Raw genomic sequence first — 26,867 nt, forward strand, 5'->3', positions numbered from 1 at the left:
ACTTTTTGTTTCGTATCGGTTCTCCAAGTTTCTATAATTCCTGTTCGAGGAGTTACGCCTGTCTCGGCGGCGACGCCTTAAACGATATCCTTTACATCGATTCCATGTAAATTGATGGCAAATTGATATCGTTATGATACATAGTTAAACAACATCGATCATCGATCCATCATCGTGTCTACCGTCGTTAACAATACGGATAATTTGTCTATCTCGCGGACTAGTTCGAAACTAAAGAGCCATTATAGGTTCGACGAGGTTGAAAGATTACGGGAACCAATTTAATCGGACCGATCGTTTCCTTCGTTAGAAAGAATATGGAAATACGATGTTTCGAGATTTGCAAAATATTACGTTACAGAAGTACCCTTGATAGTCCTGGCCAAGTATTCTCGGTTGTTTCGCGTTTCTTTAACAATAGACGCGCGCATTACTCTAATGATATTCGCGAACGTTTAGGTATAAAAATATCTCACGCGACAATTGTATCGATCAGTTGACGCCTACATTTCATAAGCCATGAAACACTTGTTAATTTTAAACGTAGGCTTTAATAAAATATCTCGATGTGAGCATAACCTACTCTTGGTAATAATACACGCGGTGACTAAACACCAATTTCATCTTGTAATTACAGCATTCATTTATGCATATCTTAATTGCATTAAATGTTTCGTAACGTACAAGCGATGATGTATGCGTTTCGCGAAGGATTTGATTAAAATACTGGCTTTCACATAACACGGATAAATATCAAATAATTTTCTGAACGATCAGTTTATTGCTTTATTAATAAGCAATGTCACAATTTATAATATATAATACACGAAGCTCCTATAATTTGTATTTAATTATTACGCTGGACAATGTAGCTTAATTATTGCTCGTTCGAACGAAACATTCTTTTCAACCGTATTCAAAATAATTACGATTCTCCTTCTCACCTAATTTCATAATTTCCTCCCCTCCCGAAAATATCGATACAATTGTAGGTATACGAATACAACGAATAGGATATGAAAGAGCAACATTTAGCGCGAAAGCCGATCGAAATGCAAGAGAACCGGTTTCATATCGTCGACAACAAATTTCTGGTACGCACGCTCGATCAGAAACGACATTATAAATCGTGAATGAAACATGTCTCGATTTGATCGTTAGCTTATGCCACACCCCCGATCTCGATTTCTCCTTATTGATCGATTCTTGCCGCTGTTCGACAGTAGAAATGAAAATCCGCTGCCGTGCAAATGGAGCCGATAAATCGTCTCCTCCGTATTTAAATCCCGGCGCCACGTGAGATTCCGTTCCGTACTTTCTCGAAAGTTTAATTCAAGATCAACCCCGTCTAATTCCCCATTCTTCTCGTAAAGCAGCGAATCCAGCCGAGCTAATAACGTGTCCCTCTGTATCGAACGAAATCGATGAGACTTAATCCCTGTCTTCGCCTCTTTTCCATCCTAAATTCCTGTCGACCGGAGGTAACCGAGTCTTGTCACGTAGCCAATTCGGTCCGAGTGCTCCTTAATATTCACGCTAATTCGAGCCGAATCCTCGATCAGCCAGATGAACGTTAATAACGTTAATGCGAGTTTAATACTTGTTTGATTCATCGAAAAATATATATCTTCCTTTAATCTCTCTCTCTCTCTCTCTTTATCTACTTTTTTATTCCTTTTTGTTCCGCGTAAAAGCAAAGTTTTGTGAATTAATCGAGAGCCATTAGATCGATCCAACTAATGTATATACTATACAATTTAAGAGATAACTTTAATCTGAAATACATCATTTTCTAACGAAGTACGAACAAATAAATTTCAAGAAAGATTCAATTTCAATGCGAGAACAATGTTCTTATAGAACTGAAGAGCCTCTCGGTAAACGTTGATTCGTGTTTCGTCGGTCGAGAGTTACTCTTCGTATCATGCATCCTTACGGATGGCTGACAAATCCGCGGATACTCGCCATTGTAAATAAAATAGAGCGCGGTATGCGACTATAGAAACAATAATGAGGGCGTCGGAAACGCAGGAGTTGGTTCGATGAAATTACCGTTCCCTACTTAACGAACAGAACGGAGAAATGATTCTATCCCCGCAGATGCTTCCTCTGGCAATAGGTATAATTTCCGTCCTCTCGTTGCTTTCTCCGTCTGCACATGACAAATGTCGCTGCCTGGTTTTGCTTTAAAAGGCCACTGTCTACCCTCTATCGCAACGTTTATTTAATCGAGGAAATTGCACGAGAAGTCCGTTCTAAAACTTGTCATTCTCGTTCGAATTAGAATTATCGCGGAAGTATTTCAAGATTCCACCAGCTATCGTTTACATTTGTATCGGGTTAGAATTTGGTTCACGGAGATGTAGAAATTCTACAAAAAGAAAAAAACAAAACGACGAATGAAACGCTGGTTCTAAAACGATGTATGGCCAATAAAATGGAACGATTCAACGACCGTTTCCACGCGTACTCGAGAAACAGTTGCGATTGCGAATCTGGAAAAGAGCCATTCGATACGATATAAACCGTGGAAAGCCGAAGGAAGCGAAACGAGTGACCAAACACCGATTCGATTCCTCTTCGATTCTAATTAGCTGCTAGTATCTCTCTGTTTACCTCTTTTGCGCAAGTATCCACGTTCGATTTACCGTCTGCCGATCGTAGACGCGAACAAAGACAAACGGCTGTTCTCTATTTCAATTGGAAGATCGCACTGCGAATAGAATCGAACGAATCGAAATACATGGAGACACCTCGCTCGTGTAGCCACGAAAATACAGCCAAATATTTCCTCTCTTACCCGGAACGACTCGATCGTTTCGCTGACACCGATGAAAATTCCGTCGACACGAGGGTACACCGAGCACGAATCAAATCGTTGAGAACACCGCTAGAGAAGAAAATCAAAACCAGGATATTCCCAGTTTTGCGAATATTTCGCTCAGGTCTCGGCAGCGTCAACGTTTCATTTAGTGACGTATAGACAGACGGTTCACCGACGAGTACGTAATTTAAAGGGGATGAAAGGTGGCTGACGTGAGTCTCATCGATGAAATGCATCGTTCGCCATTGTTAAAGGCTCTTTCTCTTCTTTTCTGCAATCGCAAGTGTTACCGGTACACGTTTTGATTTGACGTGTTCGAATTTTTTCGCGACTGTATGGTTATAGCCCCGCGTTATCGATAACGACCACTATCAGTGGTTCGATCAATTACGTGGTGCGATAAGGATAGAGATTTCATTTGCAACGTATAAAATGTAGCGTATCGTTTCCGTACGTGCCGATTTTTACTGGTATAATCGATAAATACTCGAATCGCTTTGGGTTAACGTAATAATTACGAAACAGTTTCACCTTGTTTTATCGGTTTTCGCGAATTTTTCAATTATATCTAGCGTAATAAAAAGAACGTGTACTTAAGAGCGATAAGAATCAATTTATGTACTCGAAAGATATCGTTGTTTAACTTTAATTTCATTTTTTTCGCTCCTTATGTTTGACGCCGCGTCGGATAATTTCTATTAATCGAATATTGTGAAACTTGCTTAACAACGACGTTTTTCTTTTCTCTCTCTCTCTCTCTCTCTCTCTCTCTCTCTCTCTCTCTCTCTTTACATTTAATAAGGAACTCTAAACTTGTACACTTAATAACATGGAAAATAGTAAAATCTTATACACATATTATATAATATTTATCTATAATACAATTAATCGTTGCATTAATTAATCTGTATTGGCATACAAGGAAGAGTGCTGACAAATATTATGTATCTGTCGGGTCGTGTGGAAATTTTTCAATAGTTGACCTGATTTCTTCACTTTATGCAACGCGATCCAACTTTATCTCGGATGAAGTAAACACTTATCCGTGAATGCCTCTGTATTCGAACAAGAAGATGATATACATATGTACTAAAATTAAAGCTACGATTATCGTACACGCGGCGATCAATTAACGGCTTATAGAATAATATTAACGCATATAACGTCGATTAAACATCTATTAATTATAGGTAACGTATAACCGGAATAATAAATTTCGCGTAAACATTTCGAATGGAGTAATTTTGTAAAATGTCAAATGTATATAAAAATTTGTATCATACGCGAGTTGTATATATATCTATATATATCGTAACTAATCAATCGTGTGCACTTGTTTGTTGATGCGACAGTCGAAAGCCCTTGCAATACGTCCAACATAGCGCTATTCAACAGAAGTAAAGCTATCACAGAAGTCTCCACGAGATTCACGCGTCGATAAATGAACTACTAAATTGTGTAAAAACACGCATTAAACAGAAATTTAAAATCAATAACGATGTATCGATTGTAGACACGAATGAACTAAAAATCTATCAAAATGTTTCCATATGTATGGTATCCATGTTGGTATAAATATTTGAGATATTGTTGGTACTGCTCTGCGCGTAAACTGATCCATCGATTTCATTGTCCACGTCCTCCGAAAAACTCACGAGCACCTGTGGAAGCAAAACTTTAATTAATTTCTCTTTCTCTCTTTTTCTCTCTCTCTCTCCCTTCTTTCCCTTTTTGCGTTGTATCGCAAAAAAGGCAATTGCCGGAAAAAAATCGAAACATAAATTGATTGGTGAATAAAATAATAGACACAGTACGTAGACGCTATAGCGTACGTTCATATATAGCCACTATTTCTCAATTTCCTCGTTGTCATGTGAATTATCGTGACATTTATTGGAAGAGAACTTTTGCTGAAAATTTATCGGCTATTCGATGCCGGCAACCTGATTGTGTCAAATGTATCGTAACGAGTAAATTGACAATTACTGCGAATGAGAACCGTGAAAGTTTCACAAGTCTGTGCACGCTGCTCCCAATGAAAATGCTTAAACTTTCGATCGTTGCGTCGGTATATCGCTGCGATCGTTTATCGCGTCCTCCGCGTCGAGATACCGCGCGCGAGTGAAGGGGAATAAAACAGGAAGACAAGGGACTGGTATGGAATAGAGGAATCGAGGACAGGACGCTTTCCCTTCAACGAGGAACCATAAAAATCTGGAAAGTCTCGCGGAACGAGCCGAGTCTTCGCGGTTTACATACAAGTTCACCCTGGAGAAGCAAGAACTGCATGCCGGTTTCAACTTTTTTGCGGCTAGAATTTGTCTCGCGTTACCGGTTGCTTCGTGAAACATGACGTCGCCATCGGGGGTAACCTGATATCATCGATTCCTTATTTTTGACCATCTTCGACGTTTGAAAATCGCAGCACTAAAATCTGAAGGGACAGGAGTATCTTTTTGTTTTATCTCGAAAAGAATGGAAAAATGTGCATTCATTAAAATCTGGAAAACGTAACTTCTAATGTGTTTTTACTGCAAGCACGGTATATGTACGCGCAGATAAAAATCAATATACACGACGTGTAAATTATTTAAGAAGCTGAAATATCTCACGATTATATAGAACGTTTTAATTAACGAACAAGTCCTGAATATTCGAACGATCGGTGCATGTAGCGATCTTAATTCAGTTAGTTTTCCAAGACACTATATTAAAGGGCGCTGGGAAATCCCGCTGTTTCGCAAACGCCTTTGGCAATGGTACAATTTCGCCGACTAAATTATGCGGGCGGTGTGTTCCTGACTATCGAAACGATCGTTGCTCGAGTTCTCGAAACGCGATAAACACGGTCGACGCTTACTTTCCGCGTCGCCAGCAATTAAATTGCCGCCGTTCGGTCGCCTTTGATAGCGTGCGATTCTTCGTTTCCAGACCAGAATGAATTTACCTTGCTGTGGATCTGGTCAATTCTGGTCTCCAAAGAGATTCCTTTTCAATTTCTTCTTTTTACCAAAGGGAGAAATTCGTTTTCAGATGTGAACGCCAGCCACGAACATAGAAAAATCGGTTAGAATAGGAGCCACGTACTTTCAGGGACCACGAACTCTATGTATATTTATCTCTACGATCTCGTCATGTCGGAGATCAGCCTCGTGATTTACGATCCTATCTTTCTATCGCTTATAAAACGTCGTCGTAATTATCTCGTATTCAAATTCCATTGTTCGTCCATGAACTTCCCTGTTATTCCGATTATTGTTTAATTCAAGCAATTTCAAGTTGCGTCCTTCTCAATTTACGAAAATAAAGAGAAACTGGTAATTACAGTTAAACGGTATTGCGAAGAAGAATGGGGCAATGATATATGAATGAATAAACGGTTCACGCAGAACACTATACAAAATAATGCACGACCCCCTGATTATTAACGATAATAATCTCTCTACGATACCGAATTTATTATTCAAGCGGTTCGTATCGATGGTTGTTTAATTAATATTCTCTCGTTGGATCAACATCGAGTCGAGTCACACTCGGAGTACCAGTTTCTTCTAGTTATCTCCTGCTGATCGTCGATTAGGTAACTCTGTGAGAAAATTGTTGCAACAAAAAGATAAAAAGTAGTCGCTTCTTTCGCGTGTGAAGCAATTAATTAAGTGGTTCAATGGTCCGAATAGAAAGGTCTTTGAAGAATAGGTGGATCGTGCAACCGGTTGCACAGATAACGATTAATTAAGCCAGAAGGTGTTTGAAATTAGTTATTCAGGGTGAATTTTGGGGTTGGCACCAGGGGCAACCGTTTCAGACTAAGAAGGAGCAGTCTCTCAACCGAGTTAATCTCCAGGGATGAGCTTTGTGTACGGGTAAACATAACCGGATCAACAAATCCCGTCATAGCCACGTATATAGACGGTCCTTGGAATCTTATCTCCATTAAGGAGACAGGACGCTGTGGCGCGAGACGCGGACAAACGATGCGAACGTGATTCCATTGAATGGTGGTACGAGGGCCGTGGAATCTCCGCTTATTCCGGCGCCAACCTCGTAATCGCTCAGCTATGAATTATTTAGGCGTAACGTGGATCCCCAAGCGGCGAGAAAAACTTTAGATCGTTTTTCTCTTGCGAATTCGAGGCGTCGGACGACCGTATGGAATTTGAGCCAGTTTGGCCGTATACCAAAATAATCGCGGCGATGGAATAAAAATTTTTAGTGAAGCAGGTAAAACGAGCTACGAGTTCAATGAAACTCGAAACACAAAAGACCCGGCTGAATAGGCCAGAATAAATTCCTAAACGGCGTTAATCACAGCGAACGCTGGCTATGTCCACGAACTTCCGAGATGTAACTTTTTTAATTAGCGTTCAAATTGCGCTTCCTTTATTAACAGGCGCATGCAAATTCTCGACACTTTGCATGAATCTGCCAGGGAATTTTAAGCAAATATCACTGGCCCTCTAATCGACAGAATCCGACGTCGGGAAACAGACAAAGGTAGAATGCAAATTTTCTTCTTTTTTTTCTTTGCCCTTCCTGTATTTCCACCGTGATACGCGTTCCCAACTTTTAATTATATTTCACGCGGTACACTAACCGCGGTGGTTGCGTAATACCTCGGGAAATGAAAAAGACAATCACGAGTCGAGAACATGTAATTCATCTCGAAGGACGGAAACATTGTTTCGCACGACGTGGAAAGTGAACGTCGATCGATCAGAAGAGTCGATTACACGCCGCTGCTTGCCGTTACTTTCAACACAATTCTTCGCTTAAATGAAAAATTCCTCTGTTGCCACCCGGCGAGAAAAAATGGCCAAAGGTTGATAGAAGCTCGCAGAGGAGCATCGGTGTTGCGGCATTAAAATTCTCCCAGCTCGCGAGGAAGATTAAACGGCTGGAAAGTTGCTTCGTTGCGCGTGAATGAAATTGTTTCTGCGGAGAATAATTAATTATGAATAATTCCGTACGATCTCGGACACATTGGTACAGTCACCGACTTAAAGGCGTAATAAAATATATCAGAAAATGTATAAACAAGCTTACATTGTATGCAGAGGCAAACAATGATACAAGAAAATTGGCTCTTAGCCTGTTAGAAACCACGAAGGAAGGTTGGTGCACGTTGTGCACCAACGTGAACCGTAAGGCGACAAATCCATTAATATTCCTCAGGCTACGTGGTACGTAAACGAGGATCGTCCTTGATCGAACAGCCTGATGGCAGGCAGCGTGCAGGCTGTGCATCATCTGCTCGAGACAAGACTATTGTATAGTGCGCTCAACATTCTCCCAGTATTTCATCGATACGCGTTCGATTCGAAACATCGATAAGCAACTTGTTCCGCGAACTTGAAAGTATTTATCAACTGCTATTCTAGTAATAGAATTCCAAATCGAATTAGTTTAAACGTTGATGCTCCTTTTAATCTTAAGCTCGGGCTTTAACTTTGGTATTAACCTTTATAATTAATGTCGGTATTACCTTTTAGCTGGAAGTGTAATTTAAAACGGCAAAGTAAAACATAATCCTTGAAACACGAAACTATATTTCTCTGGATACGCTTGAAACTTTTATGATACGTACCTGATCCAGCGAACTTTGTGTCAACGTGTAGTCCGTGGCTTTCAGTTCCTCGGCCAACAGTTTCAGCTTGTTAAAGCTGCTGCTCACCAGCATGTCCTGGCTTCGTGGTACCAGCAGACGAGCTGCGCTGGCTTGTCTCGAAGAGACCACAGCCCGCGGGAAATACTTTAGAACGGCTCTCCTTAGATCCGCGGATGAAATCGGTTGCCGGAATCGTAGAAACGCTACGTAACCTTCGCCAAATCTATGAACAAAAGTGCAAACGAACAAGACGATAAATCCGAGGCTAAAGTAAATGATTAAATATTCGAAAGACGTTGTTCGAACGAAACGCACATCGATCACCGATACCGAAGATGCCATTGACGGCAACGAGATCGAAATACCCAAGCTTGTCTTTAACAAACAGGAATAAAGACAAGAAGCAAATGAGACCAAGAGGAATGTACACGGGCGAGATGGAAATAGTCAGGAAAAGCGCCGTAACAAATATTTATTGCACTATGCGAGTTCACCGGCAAGTCCATCTATTTGTATTCATTTATATCGCTATACGTATATCAGCATCGATAAATTATGCCGTGAGAAAGGATAGCTTGCACGTCGACTGTTTCTCTGTACAATAACCGTTTCCGAGTAAGTAAAAAGAGCGAGAATTGCTGGAAGAACTCGATGTGCATCGTAGAACCGATTCGACTCTAATCGTAATTTTCTCAAACAAACAATCTTCTCTTATTATTATTGAGATATGTATAATTTTATGTACTGGACTAGATTAGCCGCGTAGTAGTGACACACGTATGTGAGTATGAATGTGTGGAAGTATGTGTGTGCGCGGCGTGTCGAAAACCAGATGAATGTAACTGTTCCGTTGGCAGTCTGGTATGGAAGATGGCGAGACGAAGAAAGTGCTGAGACGCGTGCAAATGTATATCGACGAAGATCCTGGAAATCGTTCGTTAAATAAATCCAAAACTATTTTAATATGAATTCTAAGTGTAACCTTAGTGTTGCTTTACTTTTATTTCGGCGATTAAGATCCACAATTCTCAACAATTACCATCAGCCATTAGCTCTTATCTTCGAACGTATCTGAAAAGTATGGCGATTAAACGGCAGTTTGAATACGATAACCATATATAAACTGAATACGATAAAAAAGGTTACAACGTACGAGCAACGATATAGAAGCCGAAAATCTGAACGAAATTTCGGCAAGAAGAAGCTGGTTGCAAACAGAAGTTTATAATGTCCTGCGGTAAGTATATATTGCACACGGTATTTCATAGGGGTACACGAGAATATCCTACTGTTTATGCGATGGGCAAAAAATCCGACGGGGACAGGTTCGTTTCTTGCCATCCGACGTTCTCCGGAGAATGTGGATGGATTACCACACCGGGGAATACTGTATAAACGTGGTGTGCACACGTGCACGCGAGATATCGTAAATTCTTTGGCGCTCGATGGCGCGGCGCAAAGAGAAAATAGGAAGGGGATATAAGAGGGACATTTTCGCCGAGTTACTTCCGGAGGCGAAAGGTGCAGCCAGAGCTAAATATTTATGGCGTGCTATGTTATATTCCGAAAAGGAAGTTAAAGGGGTGGCGCACGCGTTACAAGCGAAACAGAGAGAGGTGGTTGGGGGTTCGTGGCACGGTTGGTAATACGGCGCAGTATCATTGTAACCGAAACGTAATCTCCGACCGGTTTCGTCGAACGGAAATGAAATTTTATGAAATTCCCGGCGGAGGGAATCGAATGCGCGGAAAATGATGGACGAAATTAAAAATCAATTGACCAAAAGGGAGAAGGCGAGAGGGAATGGCAAATAAATTGTCGCGTTACGGATTTTGTCAGAAAGCTATCCGTGAGATGAAACCAACACGAACGATCCATTAGTTGGAACAACATCATTAAAATACGTCGATCGAAATAAATCCTATCCGGATATTCGAACTTGCATATTCGTCCGGAATGATTGAACATTCTGCTGTAACTGTTAATAGTATATTAATGTCGAATGGAACTTTTAAATCTTGCTGTATGTACAGGGACACGAATATGTGAGCAACGAAACGAAAAGCATTATTCGATTAGTGCAAGTATTTATGCGTGTACTTACTTGTGCTTTAAATGCTGTGGCGTCCCTATACATCTGAGACCAGCCTTGGCAAGAATACCGACTCTATTGCACAGATTTTCACACTCTGCCACGCTGTGCGAAGTTAGAATTACGCAACTTTGATTCTTCGTCATATGCCTAATTGTTTTGGCTACCAGATCTTTCGTTGCAGGATCCATTCCACTAAACATAATTTATATAAGTAGAATTAGACTAGATAGAATTAGAAGAGAGTAAGATTAGAATAGGTAAATGTAAGGAAAGCAGAATACATAGAATTTATAATGATTATGTTTAATTCTAAAAAATAAGATTATGTATAAAATCGAAAGCCCCTGGTAGCCGGAAGGCAAATTGTAATAAACGCATACATTCCACTAAACATAGAGAAGTAAGGAAATAAGTGGAATATGAATTTTGTGCTTATTAAAAAGGTGCTCTTAATAAACCGTTTTACGAAATACCTCGTTGGTTCGTCCATAAGAACTACGGGCACCGGAGCCATTACGCTCAGGGCAGTACATAGTTTCCTTTTATTACCTCCGCTGAGACTGCTCACTCTCTTGTGCGCGTATTTCAGAAGATCGAGTCTCTTCAGCGCTGACTCGACCGCCTGAAACAAACAATTTTTCACGGGATAATATTAAATTCCTGCAAAAGGGAGTGGCTTAAAGAAGGTTCTTAAAAGAGCAAGTTCTAAAATTCATCCGCGTGGAATTATTTGTCTTAAAACAAGGTGGAAAAAAGGCAGGAACACGTTGAATTTTCACCTGCTTGCCTCTGTATCGTCTTTACGCTATCTGCTGGAAGTTCGAACGGAAAATAATTAAAAACAAGATCCTTGCGCCAGTGAAGTGACGATGGAAGTTATTCAAAGGTCTCCGAGAAAACTCAGAGTGCGAGAATTGGCCGAGAGTTTGAACATAAATCAACCCTTACCTTGGGAACGTTGCTCAACCCACAAACTTCCCCGTGAATCGTTAGACACTGATGCGGACTAAGAAAACCATCCAAACCGTCGCTCTGAGGACAATAACCGATTTCACCGTTGCACAATGGTCCTGAACCGATTTCCTTGCCTCTCAGTATTATCCTGCCCGCTGTCGGTATAATCTCCGTTGTTAACATGCGAAAAGTGGTACTTTTCCCGGCACCATTCGTTCCCAAAAGACCAAAGCACTTCCCTGCTTGCACTCCAATGCTTAAGTTTTGAACGGCTACATTCGTACCATAAACACTTCTATACTCCTTGCGAAGTTTCACTGTCTGCAAGATATCGTCTGACATGCCACCCTCCACCCTCATTCTTTCCTTCGACACGTCGTCGTCCTCTTGAAACGCTTCATACGGGCACCTCTGTCTATTCCAATTGGGAAGAAATCGGCACTCGATCATTAAATTCAAAGAGAAAAGAACGGCACCGACGACAGTCAGGAAAACATAATGAAGACCCAATAACTCCCAACCTAAGGGCGACTGATAAGTATCCATGTGGAATTTTTCTAATAATTGAGCCGTGATATCATTCCGTGATATTTGTACTAGAGCATCACCCAGTACATATTGGGGAAAGATGAGTAAGACGTAGTGCAGGATATCTCGTACATCTTCTGTAGTTTTCGTTTTCCCTAGAATGTCGAGTACCAAAATAGTGGCCAGGGAAGCTACGCCTATAAACGTGTTGACGCAAAAAAGGACCATGTTCGACATGCTTGAATCGTCGAAGGCTTTTTCAGTCAAATGTGAAAATGGTAACGCTGCCCACCTACAATTTAATAAATTCGATTAATCAAAATTGAATGAACATAGCAGTAAATTGTATACGATACAAACTTACGCAAAGAGGAACAATAATAAACAAATGCCAGGCAAATTGTCCCTAGCAACGTACGCAGGAAGTCCGAAAATTTCGAAAACCACGACAGCCAAAGCAATGGAGCAGCCAAACACCTAAAAGATTCGAATTCAAATTGCCTTGCAATTTTTCTTCTTCTCATTCTCACGAATGTTTCGTTGATCACTCACGAAGAAATCCCAAATTAATACGGTGATCCAGTAAGTGACAGGATGAACGCCAGCAAGAAACAGGATTCTCTTTTCTTCCGATAATCTTTCCCTCACCAATTCTTTCGACCCTTGAGCAGCTACCAAATTGAACGCGAGCAAAAGTACGAGCGCCACGCCAACATCAGCCACATGCTGCAATCTGAATCGACGTAAATTTCGTACGTTTCGGATCGTTAATATTGAATTAGTTCAGGCGAGAAACGCAACGCGAAATCGTTAAGGAGATTAACAGACAGAAATAGGATTCGAATAATGAAAGCCACGAAATCCGGTTGAAATGTTCAGCGACGCGATTGTATAGGCGCCAGGAGTTAATTAAAAGTAAACGCAACACGCGCAATTTTATTATGCACATTTTCCGCTTCATTTTACCAACATGGTAAGATCAGCGTGGCATGCTAATCTTTTGACCTTAATTGCGTTTGGTTTATCAAAATATAACAGTAAGTGAGAATAGGAGTGTTATTTCTTTTTTTTTCATTAATATATGGAAATTGGAACTTACAATGTGGTTCGGTTCAGTTGATCGCTGGATAGCTTTAAGGGATGGTTCAAGGTTGTTAGACGACCTTGAACACCTGATGCTCTTAAGATTGCCTCGTTCAATGCGCTTAAATAAGATGGCAACGCATGGTGACCTTTATTGTTGTACCATACAACAAAGAGTGGTTTGTCGTTAGAATGGAACAATGACCATCCTCCATATCTGCGAAATATCATAATTAAGCAAATTTCAATTCATAAAATTAAATTCTTCGATAGTGAATTTATTTTTCTTTCTGCGGTACCTCTTCTCTATGTATTCTTGATGAGTCGACACTATCCAATCTAGAGTGGGCCTGCCAGGTAATACTTGTAAAAGACCTTCAACGGCTTGGGACACACCGTGACAAACCTGTTGGCCGTCCTGGCATTTACAAGTACCAGTGTCCTAATGAAACAAAAAATATTTGCCGTTGAAGTTTAAATATTCACTTTGCCAGTATACACATGTTTTTAGCGTAATTCTGTAAAGGTCATACATTAGGCAATGTTTGCCATGCGCCAGCATAGTCATCCCCGAATCGATCGTGAAGCTGAAGTGATACGTGTTGTAAAAACGAATCGTCACCGTTATCGATGCTAGGAATAAATTTCACGGTTAATATTAACTCCACGTATCAGCAAGCACTTTGCATACCTGTAGAAATAGGTCGGATGTGTGTCATATAATTTCGGCGTAAGAACCAGCGGTGGTTCATCCTCTGATGGAGGCCTGATCAAAGAGAATCCCATAGCAACCGCAACGAACATGGTTGGCAAGAGGAGACCGGCTAAGAATGTCAACCAATCCTTTCTGAAGTGCCATATTCGTTTCTTCAGCAGAGCTTTGATTTGCCTAATAGGGCAGGGATTCAAGGATGGTTCGATGTCAATTAGATCAACGTTTTTGGATACCGTAGGACCTGTTACGAATTACATTTAAGAATTAAACTAACAAAATTAACTAATTAGCAAATATCAATAAAAAATATCATCCTATAGTTGACATCGTCTCACGTACCAACGTTACCCATACTAATAACACTATCTTGAATAGGTGTTATAATGGACGAACCGCTCTCTGCCCTAGAACACAGATCTAGAAAAACCCTTTCCAAAGTATCACATTCCAAGGAAAAGTGGGAGTAACCCAGATTTCTGCGACTGTCTTCCAAAATCTTCGCAGCTTGCGCGATACTGAAATATAATTTGTTTCTAAAATCTAATAACAGATAGCATCGACCGATAAAGTTTCGAACAATCAACCTACTTATTATTTAAACCATTCTTCCCCTGGAAAGGCAACGTGACGACCACCTCTGTACTAGAAACTTCATTGGTCACCGCATTAGGCACCACTTCTTCGATCACGCTCTTTAAAGCTTCCACCTTTCTTCTTTCGATCGAATTAACATTTTCTTCACGATCGGCAGAAGGGAACGTTACGAGAAGTCTGTATCCACGACCGTGCATCATTTTCAGGGATAACGGAGATCCCGTGCAAAGTATCCTTCCCTTATGCATCACGACGACGGTGTCACTGAGTATGTCAGCTTCGTCCAGATGATGAGTCGATAGAATGACGGTTCTGCCGATCCTGTGTTGATCGATTAGACGCCAGATCCTACGTCTCGCGGCTGGATCCACTCCGGCGCCTGGTTCATCGAGGATCACCAGCTTCGGTGAGCCTAGAAATGCTAAAGCCACGCAAAGCCGTCTCTTTGTGCCGCCAGAGAGCCGGTATACTGGTTCGTGCTCTTGTCTGCCTAGTTCCAAAGAGGTCAACATCCTACGAGAACACATGGCTTGATAACAACAGTTGAAATCCAAGGAGATTAAAGATAATCGAAACGGAAAAGGAGTTAGCATCTCGAAGGAGTCGACGGTGAATGAGGATTTATTAATAATGTATATACTAACTCGTTCACGCTTCGTTGCATATCTACATCGTCAGGATGTTTTAGTTTCGCGTAAAACATTAAATGTTCTCTGGGTGTCAAAGTACCGATAAGTACGTTATCTTGAGGGCAGACCCCTATGTCGGGCTTGCAACCCTCTTCACCGTTCAAACAGATCTCACCCGTGGTCGGAGCCAGCATCCCCGTCAGCATCTTACTGAAAAGAAAGTACACCCTTGAATAACGAGAATGAATTCAAATACCCGCCGCTTACGAATGAAATTATCAAAATCCCTTTAGTCGATGTTAAAGAAGATAAAGCAGAAAAGATTTTTGTTAGAAGAAATCGTGTTATTCACGTACATAATGGTGGTTTTTCCAGCGCCATTTCTTCCAAGGAGGCTCGTCACCTCACCCTCGTTAAGTTTCAAATTAAAGTCATCCACTGCTAAGACCTCACCCTGGTCTGTGTTGTAGATCTTCTTGACATTTTCAAATCTTACTCCTGTTTGTTTCTCGCTGACTGTCAAGTTACTCGCGTCGCTCTCTTCGTCTGTATTCCATGCAATATAAAGAACACGTATTTTTAATAGGAATCGACAGTGATTTCTTAAGCAAGCTCTCTTATCTTTTATACAGCTTTACCTAATCCTAGGAAAAGCAGATTAAAATATTCATCGAATAAAGCAGATGCTTCCCGCAAAATATAACTTTTCTCTCGACTTCTTTAGATTTCTATTATTAAAAAAAAAAAAAAAAGAAAAAGAAAACAAATCATATTACCTATCGTGAATAGAAGCGAATTCTCTAACTCATGCATCGCATGCAGTATCAGCATGCAATCTATACGTCAGTCACCGAAGAAGTATATACAGAAACGCGAAACTTGTACAAGACGCGAATATCTGATATCGTTGCATAGTCGGACGGTTTGCGTGGAACTCAAGCAAACATGTGCATAGGTAAACTATCAAGAAGAATTCCTACCGAAACACCCGTTCCATGATGCATCCGAACTGCAACATTGAATAGATTAAGCATTCACGTGTGAATTCCCACTCTCATGGAAGTAGCAACAAACATTTACATATTCAGTGCAAACCAAATATTCGAATAGCTCTTTCCCGTGCAAATTTTACGAAATAGACGGATGGTACCGCGTTTATGCAGATTAGATTACGTTTCACCTTTGGTGTTCTCGCGATATCAAACGATTTAGTAATTTTCCCAAATATCCGTATCGAGCGAATATTCTCGAGTGGGATAAAAAGGTATGCAAGAATAAGACAAAGCCATGAGATAAATGACAATCGAAATATACACAACTGAATATTTGAATAATGCGAACGAAGCTCGAGTGGAATGTAAGAGCACAACGTAACATAGCAAAAGCGAGAAAGAAAAAGAAAAGCTGAAATATCGTGCAAGAGCGAAAGAGCGAGCAAGTGCGATACCTTGGTAAGTGGCTGAAGGGTGGAGAACGTCGTTAGTGAAATAGAGGTTGTTGACGAAGGCGAGGTAACTTGGTCTGCCATAGAGAGAACGTTTATCGGCCCACCATAAGCTACGGGACCTCAAATCGTGAAAGCCCCTGCCTGGAAAATTATTCGCCAATGCTCGTCCGTTTCCAGAAACTCACCAGGTCATCGAACTTCTCTCGGAGACACGCACCGTCTTTTCTTTTCTTTGCGAATGTTTACCGCATCTCGAGACCGCCCTCCTGGCGTTTCTCTTTGCAGCATCAGTGGCGATTATATGGGGGAGGAGGGAAGGTTTTGGTGAAATCTGTGCGCAAATTTGCGACGATGCGAACGAGAGGTGCGTGTAAACGTGTAGAATTCGTAACAATATTCTTTTCGTCGTTTCATTGTGAACACATGGAGGATGTCACTAACGAAACGAAGTAGCATCGTGAATGTTGAATAGATATTTTCAAAAATATTCTATTACATCTAATAACATCGAATAATATTATAACGATGTTATGTTTAACCTTAATGATACCATCCTTGTGTTCTTTTTCCATGTTTTCTTCTTCTATGTTTAGTAATGGTTATAGACAATAGAGTAATAAATAAAAGGGGTACACAGACAGGATACATAGAAATATTGAATAAATTCGCGACATTGCATGCACCAGAGATCCCAAGTGGTCTCTCGAAATCTTCGGAACAAATATCATGTTAGAAAGTTATTTGGATAACGTTGTTGCGTGTAGTTGTATAGATCCAACAAATTTTTCAATACGATAAAAAAAAAGGAAATAAATAAATGTAAGAAAGTAGAACAAGTTGTAGTAGACTCTAAGCTGGTGACACCTCCACCGAACGATGAAAGATCGATTCTACAAAGTTCTAAAAGTTCACGTGAGTTCCGTTTAGAGAGGCGAAGAAGTTTAACAAGTTTCTACCTGAATTCGTATATCTGGCGACGAGATAACCGATTAAGGCATAAAGGCAGCCGTCGAAGGCGATCATTAGGAGCACCCAACCCAAAGACATCGAATCGCCGGGGCTAGATTCCTCCCACATCGCGCTCCAAGTTAGTCCGATGCCTTGAACTTCCTTCCTGGCCGCGTACAAGCAACCGTAACAAAAGCTGGTCGACATGCTGAGACACTAAGGAGAAAGGCGTTGATAAATCGTTCTCTTTGCTCGCAGAATGTGCACGGCATTAACATAATTTTATAGGAAATGGTGGTTTTATCGTGAAACCTAACACGGACGCATCGTTCGAACGTGTTATTTGTCACGGAAATGCTATTGCTACGCTAGGTGGCGATAACTTACGATGAGAAGCTTATACCCGAGACCAATAACGGCCTCCATAGCAATGACAATGACGTATGGCATGAATGTCAGCAAGAACATAACCACGGTAGTGATCGCGGCTAGACTCGCTGAGCTGCACATCGTTGAAATCATGTAACTGAAAATTTGTTTTAGTAGAATAAAGTACGTTGATGATCAATTAATTTGATAAAACTTACCAGAAGGTTACGATAGAGAACGCGTAATCGACCATCATGATTAAAATTAAAGAAGCATCAGATTTTGGTAAAATTTTTCCGGCAAGCAGAACTGTTGCGATAGAGAACAACACGATTAAGAGTTCTATAAATGTCGTAATGAACCAGGCGACAGTGTTTCTCCAAGGTTTCAATCCCATTACGCTCATTACCTAGAAACGGAACTATGGAATTAACTAATGCCATTAGTTAACTGAAATGTTAATGTTGCGATATTTCCCCTGTTACCATTGCATTTTGAGATTCCCTTTCCCACACAACATGCCTGACAGCTGCTCCAACACACATCATTAGCGCAAAAAAGAAACAAACTTGAATACCTTGAGACTCGTAGAGAGTTGTTTGAAAGCTACGTGATACATAAAATGATTATTATTATTATTAAAATTGTTTGTAAGTATAAAAGAAGGGCAAGAGATTATACACACGGTACGTCTTCCCAACAAGGATATGGCATCTGTTGCGTCATAGTTTTCCAATCCTGATCTTTCTGAGTTTTCGTTCTTATAATTGCTCGATCGATAGAGTCCTGGAGCTGTACGAATCCTCTCATATATCTCAGGTGTTCTATAAAACTGCTCTCCGGACCAGGAATCCAAAATTGATTTTTTAATCTCTTCGTGGACTGCACGTAGTCCACATCCATTCGAATTTTGTACACTATATTATCGGGCAATTCATGCTGCAAAGATCTGCTAGATCTCTTTGGGGCTTTATCCAAAAAGACAACACCGGCTAAAAATTCTCGCGTTTCCATCAGAACCCGTGCTTTCGCTTCCATTTCTTCCTCGGACCGAAATCCTCTTATTCGATCTACGAGCACGCACTCCAATAAATCATTCAACATACCAACCATCGTTATCAAACGTTTGGATCTCTTAAGTCGCCACGAAACCTCGCTGAGATCCATATCGGTGAAATCCCCTGGAAGAGGATGAAACATTTTAGAAAAGGCACGTTCGCGTCTTTGTTTTGAAAAAGATGGAGCGAACCGATCTATTCTATTAAAGAAATCTGAATAATCCAAGAATACATAGTTGTTTGTTTTACCTTTTCCTAGGACAACTTACCGCCTTCGAAATTGCTTCCGCCAAATGATCTAATGGCGATTTTTATAACATCTGAGGACATTATGTCTCGAAGCTCCCTTAAACTGTCGCTCATTTCGGTAAGATTCGCCAATGAGATTAAAGTTTTCTCGAAACTGTTCATCAATACGCCGAAGTGTTCCATTTCCACGAATGTTTTATTTGCTAATGTCATTACATTGTTGATTACTGTGGTATTGGGAGCATAAAGTATTTTACCACGTAGTAGAGGTTTCACGTAAGACCATATAATTTTCCCGCCTCCCATGGCCACAACACCTTTGTAGGTGTTTCTGCAAAATTCAGCTGAACAGAACAAAATTCGAAATTTCAATGTTTTAATTTATAATTGTCAATTTTCAAGTTCGAAAGTGCAAAAATTCAGAGGTACAAATTTTCAGTTAACTGGTGAAAAATTTCAAATTCAAAATTAATATCTGTCGTTTGATCGATTACACATACTGGGTAAAGAATCGAGCTCAGCCTTATCGAAATCTTTGCTATTATCCTCGATCTTCGAGATGATTTTGTACAAATCACCGTTATCAGAGACCATCGGTTGCCCGCACAGCATCTCGCTAGAATCTTGAAGGAACTTGGAAGCTACGAAATGCATTTGAATATTTATTAAATACGCAAATTGCGTTAATTTAATTCCAAAATTTTGCATAACTTACTGGAGACTGTCTGATCCGGTTCTTGCGCATCTGTTTCCAAGGCTTGCGCCGTTGGCATTCGAGAGGAAAGTTTGTCTTTGAAGAATGGCAATAACTCTGCGGCCACTCCAAGATTATTCAGTACCATTTTTCCCTCTGTTTCCGTCAAATTTGCGTTGGCCAATATATTTTTCACGTTCGCGCTCATAAGCTAAAATAACGAACTAGATTAAACTCGAAATTTTTTATCGTCAATGTTTATTCATACGATTATACTCACAGTCTTAAAAATATAATCGAAATTTAAATTTTTAATCAACGTTATGGTCACGTTCTGTGTCTGCGAATCCTCGAACTGGCAGATAGCGGAGCTGACTTCTTCGGCGGTGATTCGACTGCTATTAAAATTCAACATTTCACTGAGTTTCGTCGGGGAGCAAATGATTTCCTTCAAACTGAGAGCTCTTCTTTCTTTCATGAAAACAGAAATCATATCTATCTTTGCTTGGCTCAGCATCAACGCTACATTATTGGAAATTCCGATCTTATCCACCAAATATGACTTTACCACATCCCAGTTGTCGAACATATCTCTGATAACGTCTGAAAATAAAAATATCGTCGCACCACCGAATCGAACGTCACAAGGCATTTCTTTCGAGAGGAAACACGCAATGAGATCATACATTTCATATCGAGCAACCCTAAATTCTTGAAGATATCCATCGACTGAAACGCCACGATTATTCGATAAACGTCGTCCATCACGTATTGATCCTCGATGAACGGCTTAATATCTTCCGCTATCTCCTTCATTCTAAAAAAAAAAGGAAACGACATAACAGAACCTTTATACGATGTCGGATTAAAAGTGAACGTCAATATTCGAAAACTGAAGCAAGTTTCAAACAACTTCGGTCACTCAATGTCTCGCGTCCAATCTCATTTCTACGATCAAGACATTCTTACCCGTCGAAAAGCTTGTCCACCGTCTTATCCTTTAGGATATTAACCACCCCGTCGACGATATCAGGAACTCCTAAGACGCTCGAGACATCCTGGAAGTCTATTTTACTGGCGACGTCGAGCAGATTGCCGCTCTCTCCGATAACGATGGACAAGTGCCTCAGGATCTCCTTCAGCCACGTTAAATTCCACGTGGCGTCCATTTGCCACTGTTTCAGCTCGCGATAGATCCGATCTAGATCCAGACTTACGGACAATCGATCGGCGATCTCCATCAACGTGTGGTAACCTAACGCTTTTTGATCATACTGGAACACTTTTCCTGCTTTCTTTGAGCTCAGATAGTTGTACAAAACCGTCCGATTCCGACATTCTAACTTAGTCCGACAAAGAGACCCGTTTCTGTCGTTCAGCAACGCGTTCACGTTAATCATCGCCCCTGGCAAAAACGCCTCTACGTCATCGACGTCCGACGCCTTTACCACGTCGCGCACGGGCTTCCAGATCGGAACGTACTTCTCCGCCATTTTGGACAACGTTTCGATGTTCTTGTGATTCCGGCCCGTGTCCAGGATGAACACGTTTTTCTGCAGGGAATCCAACACACCGAGAACCATGGTCACATACCTTAAATGAAACTTGTTTTTATTATCACGTCGCGTAAAAAGAACGATCGGTGCTTAAGACACTTATCAATTAATCTAAGGGATACAGATATATCTCGAATGCTTACAGTCCGGGTCTAGAATAAGCGGGACGTCCTACGAATCTATGAAAACACTCGTTGATCTCGTCGCTGTAAGTCTTGTTTTGAAAATTCATTAGAATCTCGGCGATATGATAGAATGTGCCTTCCAAAGTTGTCAGAAATTCGTTTCTATTTCGTTTGACGTTTAGATACTTGTAATTCTTTATCTAATAGGAGAAATTTCAAATTATATGGATATGTTTGAAATTAATTAGTTGAATCGTGATCGTAGAGTTATAAATAAAATAAAGCATTACCATACTAGCAGTTTTATTCCAATAGAAATCATGCATTAATATATCGTGAATCTGCGATATGTTCAATTGAGTCAACTGACATAAGAGTTTCGCGTAGAGTTGATGGTTCAGCAGCTGAGAATTCAGAATTTCAAGGGGGAACGTGACGCACCAGGAGCAGTCTCTGAAAGAAAGTTTCCTAATAAGCGGCTGCAGCGTTATAAACAAATTCCGCAAATGCTAACAAGGAACCGTAGCTTACTCGGTATTCCCAACGGAATTTAAAATGTTCCTAGCGGTCGTGAAGAGCTTTTTCACCACCAAGTGAGCGAGCGCTTTCAGGTCCTGAAGGATAATTTTCTTCGTAAAATCCCTGACGCTTAGATAAACGACAATTTCATTGAAATTTTAGCGCTTACCTCCTTTTTATAAAGCGTCAAAAAATCCTCGAAGGTGCCTTCCTTGAAGGAAATCCACCATGCTGGAACCTTCGGGTCTTTGAAACCTTCCGAAGCAGCTCGAATTATCGTCGATTCGATATGTTGCAATTTTTCCAAAAGATAAATCTCGTCGTAGTTTCCCGACCAATTTCTTGCTATTCGACCTTCCTGTAAACGTCCGCAAGTTTTAACAACGTCACGCGGCTAGCAACGTCATCATCAACGTTGTGAAAGTTGTATAGTCTAGTCGAACGTTGTACCTCGTACTTGACATCAAGGGGCAATATATCGATCAAAGTCAGTCGTCCATCGGCGAGAACGATCTTTTGGCAAAAGTTGGTAATGCTTGACAAGAGGACCTTCTTCCGCACGAAGCTGGGCACAATCAAATATTTGTCGATGTCGCAAGGGTGTAGCTTGCCAAACGAGAGTTTCTCCACGAAATCGTTCAATCTCTCTGACTTCACGAAAGTGTCAACACCGGTGACGATGAGATTCGGCAGGTCTTCTATTAGAGTTAAGATAGGTTTCACCCTTGAATTCTCGTAGAGGATCCGAAGCTTTTGCCAAATATCCCCGCCGGCCAGTAGCTCGATCGTAGCGTCTAGAAGCTGATACCCTCGGGCCAATTTCGCCAGCGAATCTGTCGATCCGTTTAATTTCGTAGGATTTTCGTTTTTCGCATATTTCATGTACCTCTCTATCCAGATTTGACCAGCTTTGCCAATGACAGACCAGGTGTCGTTCGATAAATTCCTCCAGGTCGTCGCATTGAAAATTTTCGAGTTTATAACGTAATCAGACTTTTGTTCTGCGTGAAAGCGTAACGCTGTATCCAACAGTTTGGTAACGGAGGCGCTTAAGTGTGTTGATTTTGACATGGTAGTTGTTTGACCGGTCACAAAAGACTGTTGAGCATTCATGGTATTAGAGGTAATAACAAAAACGATATATTCAGTGCTATTTCTATGATTTGGCCCTACTTACGTAGTATTCTGCACTGGTGACACCTTTCAGTAATTGGTCGGGATCGAAAGAACATATTTCTTTTATGAATCGAGTTCTGTTCGGAGTGGACCAATAGTTCGAGTTAAACCGAAAGCTGCACATGGTTTTCCTTACATCCTCGTACGACATGAAAACATTTGTCGGCGAATTGAGCGTACTAAGCGTAACCACTAAAGCGATCGTTTCTTCAGGATGATTGTCGAGGATCTTCAACAACTGGCGTGCATCGCCATTTTCAACGAAATCCCAAATATTTAAATGGTTATTTTGTGTCTTGATATTTTTTATCGCGTTCGTGATATGATTCAAACCTTCGGCAACACCCTCTATAAAGATTCTGTAGTTGCTCCTTTCCAACTTCTAAAACGTCATATTAATCAGAAAAATATTAACGAACTTCTGAAAACTTGAATACTTAACGAAACAATTGATTCACCTTCTGGCTATTGGTCTCCGTATCATAAAATTCGAGAACATACTTGAACTTCTGAAGAGTAGTTGAAACGTAAGACATGGAAAATGGCACCTCGATTTCTATCTTCTTCTCCTTTATATCCTCCATCAACCTCAAAACTTCAAACGCGAAATCGTATATGTCACCTATTACCGTGATCATGGAAGATCGATATCTGTTAACAGGTTGCGTCCATACATTAGCCTCGACCATGTACAGGTCAGTGTAAGCGTTGAAGTTATCAGGATCAAGGTCACAGGTGAAATTCTTCAAGGTTCTATATTCCTCGGGAGTAAAGCCAACAACAGAATCTGACCACCATTCGAATAATCGAGAACAAGTGATATCAGTATCTGGTGAATTGAATATGCGATCACCGACATTTGAATTCATCAATCCATTGACCAATGTGACCATAACGTACGATAGCTTATTGTAATAAATCGAGATGGGTGATTTATCGTCGAATCCCAACAACGGAAATAAATTCAGTTTTATAGAATTTTCCGAAGGCTCTAACAATACAGCTGGAAACCAAGAACAAGTTTTAGTAACTTTGTGAAAACAAAAGACTCGCAACAATTTTACAGACTATTTGCTACTTACCATTGCGCAGAATGTTAGTTGCGGTCTGTATCATTTTCTGAACAGAATGTGAGACAAATTTTACTAGGACGAGAATGCGATTCTCGATGGAGATTGTCGGATTCCAGAGATTGCTAGCCGAAAGATTACTTTGAAAGGCCATCACTGTCTTGTCTAATTCGTAATCAACGTATTCAAGGGTGTTTCTAAATCATAAATACATAAAAAATATATTCTCCTGCGAGCTTCTTTGATACTAATCGGCAATAATGACTCTCACTTGGCATCGTTCTTCATATCCGGCCACCTCTTATCAAATATGTTTTTAACTTCCGGCACGAGAGACGTCCAATGCTCCCAGAAATGCGGTTGTTCCGCCAGGATAACCTGTGTGGCGTCGTTAACCAAATCATCGAGCTTCTTAGCCTGCCGGCGGAATGTTATGTAACCCAAGGTCCAATTGAAAGGCGGAGATTGAACAATTTTATCGTGCTGCAACTGACATATATTTCGTTGAGTATCACCAAACGTTAAGTGAAAAGAATAAATTCTAAATAAATAACATACGATCTTCCTTGTCTTCGCGAACACGGGATGCTCGTTCCATTCCTGAATAAACAAAGCTGGATTACATGATATTCTCTCGATCTCTCTGATTATTTCGCGAGTGCCTTCTCGCATCTCCATGGCAGATCCGGCGCTCTCGTTTCGTACGCAAGGCCAATGTTCTTCTCGCGATTTGTAATCATCGAGAACGGATATCTGGCGAAAAAAACACGTATTTTCAAGAATTTTTAAACGAAATTTCGGTTCGAAATATAAAATGCTCGAATTATATGGCTTACAAGATGAATCGGTTTCATAGTTATGATGTCAACGACATCGAGGATCAAAGGAGATAAATTTCGTAGAATGGCGTTTAAAAGAATTTCCGTCTGCGGCATGTCCTGCAACAGCTCGGAGAGCTTCGCTCTATACTCGTTCTTCTGAATTTGATCAACGATCTTCTCGATATACTCAAAGATCACCGAGGACGCCCAGGCAATCGCGTGCGTCTCCTTCCATACTCCTTTCGACGAGAAAAGAGAGCTCTCCATCAATTTGAAGAACTTGCAGATCAAACCTACGCTGCAGAAAGATGTAACGTGTCACCAAAGTAAATATCTGCCATTTAAAAAGGTAATGAAAAAGGAAAGAGAACGTTATTTTTGTTGCTTGCGTACCTCATCTCGAAAACATCTTTGGCGCCAATATCGATGCTCCAGGATGTTTCAAAAGCCTTCCTCGCCTTTTCTAATCTAGTCATGTCGTAATCTGGATCTTCTTGATGGACCAGAGTATCGATGTATCGATAAATCTCGATCGTTTGCGTGTTAAAGTCTGTCCAATTGAACGGTTCTTTCATTGAATTGAAATGAATGGTATTGCCATAACGAACTTCGTCCATTTGCTCGATATTCGACATGTCAATTTCCAAGTCCATTTGTACGGATTTCGAGATATGACAAATCAACGCCTTCAGCACTGTCTCGTTCGAGTCTTTTGGAAAATTTAGTAAATCCGGCGGATCTGGATTCGTACAGTAGATATCGGTAAAATTGTCATATTCTAGAATTTGTAAAGCCTGTAAAATAGAAGAATAGTTCCTTTTTCTGTAAACAAACTATGCTGATATAGCGTGTATACTTTTGCGTGTGAATGGTAGGTCTCGCTGTAACCGTTCTTCCGCAACATTTCCTCGCTACCGGAAGAAATGTCGATTTTATGAAAGAGTTACGCGATTGTTTACCAACCTTATCCTTATCCGTTACGGTCAAGTAGAACGATTCGACCAGCTCCATTTTCCTCTGCCTAAATTCATCGATCCAGCTCGTAGGATCCTTCTTCAAGTTATACAAAATTATCTTCGCGAGTATGTTCATCTTCTTCAGATCAGGCTCGATAATAATATAAGTCACGCTACGAGAGCCGACCATTTTCGCTATGCTCAAATGGATCGCCAGACTAAAGAGAAACAAAGTAAAAGTCGAGTAAATAATTTTTACAGGATGTTCTCTTCTCGGGTGTGAGAGGTCGAAGAAATATCTAATGGCGCCACTCACAGGTTCAATCTTCCTTGAGATCGAGTTTCTTCGAAAGCTTCATACCATCTTTCGTCAAATTTGAATACGGACCAGTCGGGGTCTGGCCTTTTTGGCGATGTCAAGTACGATATCAACTCCTTTGTGTTGCCGACTAGCGAAGTTAGATTCGATTTCTCGACGCTGACCACCTTGTGCAATGCCATATTGAACACCGTGAATAAAGAGTCGCTCACCTAACAACGTCACCCCCGGATTATGAGAACACGTTTCGAGAATCGTCCACGTCAATACAAGCGAAACACAATGCTTACTATGCTTTCAAAGTTCCGAAACTCGAAACTTTCGTACACGTCCCAGATAAACTTCTTTCCGGCATCGCTGCACAATAGTTCCTTGACGTGTCTAGCTTCGTTTTTGCCGTCTATGAAAAGCTCAAAAATTTCGTTCAGAGTCCCCTCCTGACAAAAGAAGTCGTCGGGACTTGTGCGTTCAACTGCATCCACGAATTTCTGCAACATACGCAAGAATCGTTTCGTGCGTTCTACAAGCGTGGA

At 40.7% G+C, this 26,867-nt stretch overlaps 1 protein-coding gene across 2 annotated transcripts in view; it reads right to left on the reverse strand.

Annotated features, from left to right (window-relative positions):
- Window positions 1-3,577: 3,577 nt before the first annotated feature.
- The window catches only part of ldd (lipid droplet defective), a 29,332-nt gene continuing 6,042 nt past the window's right edge, over window positions 3,578-26,867 (reverse strand). The window contains exons 9-50 of one of the 2 annotated variants that reach the window (XM_033331725.2): window positions 26,625-26,822; window positions 26,332-26,546; window positions 26,023-26,233; window positions 25,453-25,853; window positions 25,075-25,357; window positions 24,797-24,991; window positions 24,510-24,727; window positions 24,251-24,435; window positions 23,627-24,171; window positions 23,170-23,550; window positions 22,443-23,090; window positions 22,162-22,350; window positions 22,005-22,087; window positions 21,764-21,926; window positions 21,492-21,673; window positions 20,762-21,385; window positions 20,479-20,609; window positions 20,073-20,395; window positions 19,814-20,003; window positions 19,599-19,739; window positions 19,119-19,442; window positions 18,477-18,972; window positions 18,277-18,397; window positions 18,010-18,200; window positions 17,810-17,948; window positions 17,431-17,638; window positions 16,475-16,615; window positions 15,384-15,573; window positions 15,043-15,237; window positions 14,393-14,911; window positions 14,144-14,319; window positions 13,781-14,045; window positions 13,623-13,722; window positions 13,389-13,531; window positions 13,106-13,306; window positions 12,559-12,739; window positions 12,371-12,483; window positions 11,473-12,298; window positions 10,998-11,146; window positions 10,534-10,716; window positions 8,409-8,652; window positions 3,578-4,485 (exon numbers count right to left, since the gene is read on the reverse strand). In XM_033331725.2, the coding sequence (XP_033187616.2) occupies window positions 4,360-4,485; window positions 8,409-8,652; window positions 10,534-10,716; window positions 10,998-11,146; window positions 11,473-12,298; window positions 12,371-12,483; window positions 12,559-12,739; window positions 13,106-13,306; window positions 13,389-13,531; window positions 13,623-13,722; window positions 13,781-14,045; window positions 14,144-14,319; window positions 14,393-14,911; window positions 15,043-15,237; window positions 15,384-15,573; window positions 16,475-16,615; window positions 17,431-17,638; window positions 17,810-17,948; window positions 18,010-18,200; window positions 18,277-18,397; window positions 18,477-18,972; window positions 19,119-19,442; window positions 19,599-19,739; window positions 19,814-20,003; window positions 20,073-20,395; window positions 20,479-20,609; window positions 20,762-21,385; window positions 21,492-21,673; window positions 21,764-21,926; window positions 22,005-22,087; window positions 22,162-22,350; window positions 22,443-23,090; window positions 23,170-23,550; window positions 23,627-24,171; window positions 24,251-24,435; window positions 24,510-24,727; window positions 24,797-24,991; window positions 25,075-25,357; window positions 25,453-25,853; window positions 26,023-26,233; window positions 26,332-26,546; window positions 26,625-26,822 (10,737 nt within the window). In that variant the 3' untranslated portion in view covers window positions 3,578-4,359. Of the gene's footprint in view, window positions 4,486-8,408; window positions 8,653-10,533; window positions 10,717-10,997; window positions 11,147-11,472; window positions 12,299-12,370; window positions 12,484-12,558; window positions 12,740-13,105; window positions 13,307-13,388; window positions 13,532-13,622; window positions 13,723-13,780; window positions 14,046-14,143; window positions 14,320-14,392; window positions 14,912-15,042; window positions 15,238-15,383; window positions 15,574-16,474; window positions 16,616-17,430; window positions 17,639-17,809; window positions 17,949-18,009; window positions 18,201-18,276; window positions 18,398-18,476; window positions 18,973-19,118; window positions 19,443-19,598; window positions 19,740-19,813; window positions 20,004-20,072; window positions 20,396-20,478; window positions 20,610-20,761; window positions 21,386-21,491; window positions 21,674-21,763; window positions 21,927-22,004; window positions 22,088-22,161; window positions 22,351-22,442; window positions 23,091-23,169; window positions 23,551-23,626; window positions 24,172-24,250; window positions 24,436-24,509; window positions 24,728-24,796; window positions 24,992-25,074; window positions 25,358-25,452; window positions 25,854-26,022; window positions 26,234-26,331; window positions 26,547-26,624; window positions 26,823-26,867 lie in introns of those variants that run through there. The other variant, XM_076619672.1, reaches the window with a different exon arrangement.

Source organism: Bombus vancouverensis, chromosome 6, assembly GCF_051014615.1.
Source record: "Bombus vancouverensis nearcticus chromosome 6, iyBomVanc1_principal, whole genome shotgun sequence".
NCBI classification, from domain to species: Eukaryota; Metazoa; Arthropoda; class Insecta; order Hymenoptera; family Apidae; genus Bombus; species Bombus vancouverensis.